General features: G+C 36.6%; 1 protein-coding gene across 1 annotated transcript in view; it reads left to right on the plus strand.

Annotated features, from left to right (window-relative positions):
* The window catches only part of LOC107699428 (kinesin-like protein KIF14), a 23,206-nt gene extending 17,775 nt beyond the window's left edge, over positions 1-5,431 (plus strand). The window contains exons 22-29 of the mRNA XM_016500682.1: positions 550-650; positions 1,258-1,488; positions 1,621-1,808; positions 2,798-2,950; positions 3,055-3,171; positions 3,349-3,414; positions 4,402-4,543; positions 4,640-5,431. Coding sequence (XP_016356168.1) covers positions 550-650; positions 1,258-1,488; positions 1,621-1,808; positions 2,798-2,950; positions 3,055-3,171; positions 3,349-3,414; positions 4,402-4,543; positions 4,640-4,980 — 1,339 coding nt within the window. The 3' untranslated portion in view covers positions 4,981-5,431. The remainder of the gene's footprint in view (positions 1-549; positions 651-1,257; positions 1,489-1,620; positions 1,809-2,797; positions 2,951-3,054; positions 3,172-3,348; positions 3,415-4,401; positions 4,544-4,639) is intronic.
* The last annotated feature ends 954 nt before the right edge of the window (positions 5,432-6,385 follow it).

The following is a 6,385-nucleotide window of genomic DNA, read 5'->3' on the forward strand; positions in this document are numbered from 1 at the left end:
GGTGAAAGCCGATCCGGCGATCCACAGCGCGAAGTTGATGTATTTCCTCAGCAACCAGCACGGATCAGCTCTAGGCATGACGAAGCGGATATCGTCCTCTTTTGGAAGGCCAAACAAAGTAGTTTCGCTTTCACAATGAAACACACAGCGCCTTCACAACATGGCGGCGGTGGCAACAACAATACTACAGCGAGAATAAAAGTTACGCCTTCTTTCTTTGCGTGAACATTTGGGCGGCGTTATGCAAATCTTCCCACATCGTGATGTAGACATGTGGGGGCGTGTTAGAACGAGCCGTTTTAGGTAGGCGTGGTTGACTTAACTTTTATAAAGAATGTCTCTTTGGATTTGAGACTTTAGTCTTTGCAACTTTACAGATCTTCTTTATGCACCAAGAGCTTGTAACACACCAAAGAGAAAGGAAAAATTGAAATTGCATCATATGACCCCTTTAAAGAAGCAGAGTTATCTGACTGATAATGATGGTTCAAGTCAAGATATAAGTTCAAAAGTATCTGGATCTCTTTTTTTCTGTTTCTTGTGGCTCAGGAGTAGAAGTTTGCTAAAGAGCAGAAGGATTTCTGGCCGTCTCTATGAAATCCGAGTGCACCCCATTCAAAGCCTGCATTGTGCTCCCTCACAGTCCACTGGTAAAGTACCCTTTATATTGTATCTGTCTCTTCGACTCTTTAAATGAGTTTAGCATCATTCAGATTAGTAGTTTTGATGAGATAATTCACTCAAAAATGATGTTTCTGTCATCATTTACTCACCGTCATGTCATTTCAAACCTGTATGACTTTCTTCAAAATAAGATAAGATTTTTTTAAGAATGGTTCAGTGTTTTTTGTCAATACAGTGAAAGGCAGTGGGGTCCAAACAATGTTGAATTGACTAAATTTTTACATTTTTTTTTCATGAGTAAAAAATTAGATTATGCTTAATATTGGTTTTGAATGTTTGGGTGGCTGGAACGCCCCTTTTGTCCCCCATCTTCTGTACTGCACAGTTTACGTGGCAACTGTGAGCTCAGTTCATTTTCAGTTGGAGAGATGCGGCAGGCGAGCCGAGCTTATTCACGAGAATCCTGCAGCTGCTAGCGGCGCTTACAAGATTAAAAGAGAAAAATATTTAAAACTATAATAGTACATGAATAATAATTAATACTAGAATAACAGACTAGTTTGATTTTTTTCAACCTGCTTAAATATGACTGTTTCCCACTGGAAATTAAATAACTTTTGATATTCTGTTTAGGGCTGATGAACAAGCCCCCCTCTCTGCACTCCAGCACCTCTGATTCTGCCCTCCCAGCCATCTGCAAAGGTCTGATTGGCTCTGCCGTTGCTCGTCTGCGCTCCTGCCAATCAGCTGAGGAGAGCGAAAGCTTGGCCGACAAACTGACCCTAGATCTGTTGGTGGTTTACCGTTCTGTGAGGTCCATCGCAGACCTCTACGAGCACCTTGACGACGACAGTCAGGAGAACCGTAAGTCAACCGTAAATCAACAAAGCCATTCATCAGTGTCAATATTCAGCTCAATATGAATGCACAAGACCTGTGTCATCACAGCACTACACAAAGAGCCTAATTTCGTTCTGTTTGTGTGTTTGTGAACAGTGTTTGCCTGCAGTACTGAAGCCCAGACTCATCTAGTGAAGGCCACGTCTGCTGTTGAAAGGGCCGTGTTCATTACCGTGCACTGGGTCTCCAGCATTAAGCCCAGCTCTGATTCAGTGTCTCCGAGAGCTGAGGAGCTCAAGACTGAGGTCAAGAAAATTGGAGGCTACCTTCAGTTACTCATTCAGGTGCTCATTATAGTTCATAGTCAGTTAATGCCAGTTGCATTTATGTGATGCTTTTAGATCTGTAGGGGGACCCTAGAAAAAATAAAAATGCAATCATCTCATCTAAAATAGTCTTAAAATCATTTTATCAACTTTTGTCAATTTATCAGTTTTGCACAAAAATTTAAAAATATTACTAATAGAATAGTAATAATATATTTGTCTGTTTAGACTTTTAATAAATGTTAATATATCTTTAATTTAGATTAATTAAATATTAAATGTATTATTAATTATAATAATAATAATAATGTTGAGTGCATTTACCAACATTTTTACTTTACATTAATTTTTTTTTATTTGAACCGATTAAGTGTTTTAAATTTGCCTGTATATCTGAATATTTCTTTAAATTAAACAAAATTAAAAAAATATTATGATATACAAGTAAGTCAAATTTAAACCACTTAATCCGTTCCAATCAAATAAAAATATATAATGAAATGCCAAAATGTTGATAAATACACTTAATAATAATAATAATATTAATAATAATAATAACAACAACAACAACAATACATTGTATACCTATAAATAATAAAAAACTTAAAGAATATAATATTAATAAATTCTTAAATTTTATTATTATTATTGGTTGTATTTACAAAGATTTTTTTAATTTAACTGACTTACCTTTAAACTGATTATTGAGTGTATATCTAGCAGTAAAATGAAGTAAATCAGCTGTATATATTAATATTTATTTAATTGTTGTGCACATTTAGGCATTTTAATAATCAATTTATTTGATTTCTCACCTGATTATATATTGGTTTAAATTGCCCTTACGCAAGTATCTAATAGTAAAATGCATTTACAAATGCAATTATATATTACATTTTAAAAAACAGAAGTCGTTTTAAAGAATTTTGTTGTGCTAAGTATCAACATTGGAATTTTCAGTAAAAGCCTTCTAAGAGTGTTGGTCTTTCTGTGTTTTGGTCTTTCAGGGCTGTGACTCTGAGATCTCCTCCATGGTAACAGAGGCCCAGAGGAAGGTTGCCAAATGTATGAACGTGGCTCTCAAAACCATCGGTTTGCTGGCGGCAGTGAATGGGACTGATCTTCATTTGACTGAACGTGGTTCAGAAATCATAGACAACGTGGGTATATTTCTTTTGCAAGCTGACGTTTACAGCCCAATAGTAGGTTTGACATTAAAAACCAGTCAGAATCAAAAATTCAACACCATTCTCTTTCTCTTTAGAGGTCAGTTGTGGATTCTTTGCGGGATGGGATGCGTCAGAGTGTGACTGATCTTCTCCTCATAGGTCAGAGGATCACTACAGAGATGCAGAGAGATCTTTCATCTGCTCATATACCGGTAAGTTCTCTTAATAAATAATCCACTTGATAAATATCATGGAATATTATCTCAAGAAATAACCTTAAAATGGAATCTTTATTTATCCAGTGAATATTGTAAATACATTTCACATTAACTGATAAAAATGTATACTTTAACATCATTTCATAATATAAATTCTAATATATTTCATAGATTCAGAAATCCAACGCAATGGATGTCGCCAGCAGTCTGCAGAGCTACTTCCGCTGCTGTTTGTCGGTACGCCTTACAAACAGCTGTTATTTGTCATTGAGGGTAAAATGTTTTGGATTGATGACCAGACCAACAATGACCGAGGGGGACAGCGCTTGTAAAACGCTGAACCTGAGTGCTCTTATCGCATGTCTTGGGTCGTTTGTCTGTTTACAAAATAAATGGTTTGAGTGGAGTGTCATCTGTCACCTTAACGTGGCTGTAACTGTTATCTTCAATACACAAACTACAGGCTCGTTGTTATTGTTCAGCAAGAGAATGGGATGCTGGGATAAGGAAAAATGGATGCACCCCACCTGCTCACCCATTCCTCAAACCCACCCACTGTACCTGAACCCTGTGGTCTAAAACAAATAAAATAGCCAACAATAAATGTGTATATTTAATTAAAATATATTTGTTTATATTGAATTATTTAGTTTTTATTTAATTTTTGTTTAGTTTTTATTTAGTTAGTTTTGTATGGTTTTATTTCCGTTGTTGTTTTTTGAGGGGAGGTTGTTTGGTTTTGGTTGGCTTTGTTGAGGTTTTGTTTTGATTTTGTTGGTTTAGGTTTGCTTTGTTTATTTCATTTTTGGTTTTATTTTTATTATTTTTTTTTTTTAGGGTGCAGGAATGGTGTGGGTTTGGTTTTGTTTCGTTTGTATTTAGTTTTTTGTTAAAATGATTTTTTTGGGGGGCAGGAATTGGTGTGGTTCTGTTTTGGTTTCATTTGCATTTAGTTACTTTGGTGTGTTGGTGTGTGTGTGTGTTTTTTTTGTTTTTTGCTTTGGGTTTAGTTTTTTTTGGGGGTATTTTGCTTTTTTGTTTTGGGGGTTGTTTTGGTTTTGTTTGGTGTGGTTTTGGTCTGGTTTGGTAGTTTTATGGTTTTAATAGTTTTTATTTCATTTTTTTATTTTGTTTTGTGGCTTTGTTTGGTTTTGTTTTGGGTTCTGTTTATTTTTGTGGTGAACTTTCCCTTTAAGAGATGTTTGTACATCTGCTCTTTCACAGGAGAGGTCAGGCACTGCTGAGGATCGTTCAGAGGATGATGAAGGCTCAGACTTGTGTGCCATTCAGAACACCACCGCTAAACTCCTCAAGCTGAACCGAGCGATCAAAGATCTCCACTCCTCTTTGTTGCACTCTCTGAAGGGTACAGCATTCTTTCCACAATAGCATTCATATGAAACACACTTCTCAACTATGACAAATATGTGACATGTGACTTCATTTTATTAATGTAATACAGGGAGGGGCAGCGACGCTGGCCTTAGTCAGACGATACAGTCTCTGTCCAAGACAATTGATGATGTCATCAACGGCCTTCCATACGAAATGGCTGGAAGACGTTCCGACAGTCTCCAGCTTCCGTGTGAGAGGAACATCATGGCATCCCGTGATCAAGTGCACTCGGCGCTGAAGGCTTTGACAGCGGCGTTCGATAAAAGCACAGACGGAATACAGACGCTGGACACAGACAGACAGTTTGTTCAACCAGGTTATGGCAGCAGAAATCGAACTGTTCCTAAAGTCGTGTATTCTCTTTCCTCAGGCATTAGCGCGTGTTCCAGAGATGCCCGCTGGGTGTGATTTGGATAGCCACAGATTGAAGTCATGTACTAGTACTAGCCATGTATATAACTATATTGGGTATAATGGTTAATGCAAAGGTTGACTCACTTTTCATTTTGATATATTTACAGTATGCACTCATTCAGGCCTATAATAGTTTGTTTGCAAATTTTGTACGACCTGTAGATTTAACTGTAGGATTTTAAAGAAGAACGTAATTGTATAACTTATGAAGATGGGTTTCTGTGTATTTTTCAAGTGATCAAGCACCTAAGTCTTTTATAACTCATGCAGAAAATAGTACTTCTGGATATATATTTGCACTTGAAACCTTTGCACAGGCTTGGGCGCACTGGTATTTCACAATATAATTTGCATGGAGACTTGATTTTTAGCATTTGCAGTGGCATCTACTCTGGATCATGTAATTGTTCCACACTAATTTATACTTTCAGTAATAAACACTCACTGGGACAAGAAGTCTGGTGTTCTATTTAAACATACACATTGCATGCCTTTTCTGTATTTCTATATTATATTATCTTGCCCATTTTTTTTTTTTGCCCAAATTTGCCCATTGCCTTCTGACCATCATGGCCTCCTAATCATCCCCATATCTACTGGTGTGTGGTGGGCATTCTGGCACACTATGGCTGCCGTCGCATCATCCAGGTGGATGCTGCACACTGGTGGTTGATGAGGAGATCCCCCCCTCACAATGTAAAGCGCTTTGACCAGTGTTGGGCTAGTTACTCAAAAAATGTAATATATTACTCATTACTAGTTACTCCTTTCAAAAGTAATATTGTTACTTATTACTTTCTGGCAACAGTAATTAGTTACACTACTAGTTACATTAATTGTTCTTCACGCCCCACAGAAGTTGTAACTGTGTATCTTCCACATAAAATTCTTCTTACTAACAACATATTTCTGCCTCATCATTTGACCAAATTCCACATTGGATCGCAGTCAGAAGTTATTACAAACACTCAATAGTGATTGATAGTGACATTCTAGTAGAAGTGTTGTATTAATCTCATTAATTGTCATATGCAGCTTGAATCTAATTGTAATTTCTCCGTTACCCATATACGATTATATTTTATGTATTTTATCAAATCACAAGTTTGTAAGAAACTTTAATTTTCCAAAAAGGTTTTTAATTATAGTAACATAATGTGCCACATGTTGATCAGAGGGATGTGGGTGGGATGTAATGCCCGAGTAAAGTAAAGCCACAACTTACACAACAGTGTTTAGATCATCTTTTTTCCTGACAAAATCAATATAATGCAATATTTCTATGTGCTGAATGTAAGCTTTTCCATATTCCAAGCTTGCCTGCTGCACTGGGGACATCACATGCATGTGTGAGTTGTGAAAATTATGAAAATAAATCTAGAAATTATTTGATTGTTGG

The sequence above is a fragment of the Sinocyclocheilus anshuiensis genome, unplaced genomic scaffold (genome assembly GCF_001515605.1).
Source record: "Sinocyclocheilus anshuiensis isolate Anshui unplaced genomic scaffold, SAMN03320099.WGS_v1.1 scaffold766, whole genome shotgun sequence".
NCBI classification, from domain to species: Eukaryota; Metazoa; Chordata; class Actinopteri; order Cypriniformes; family Cyprinidae; genus Sinocyclocheilus; species Sinocyclocheilus anshuiensis.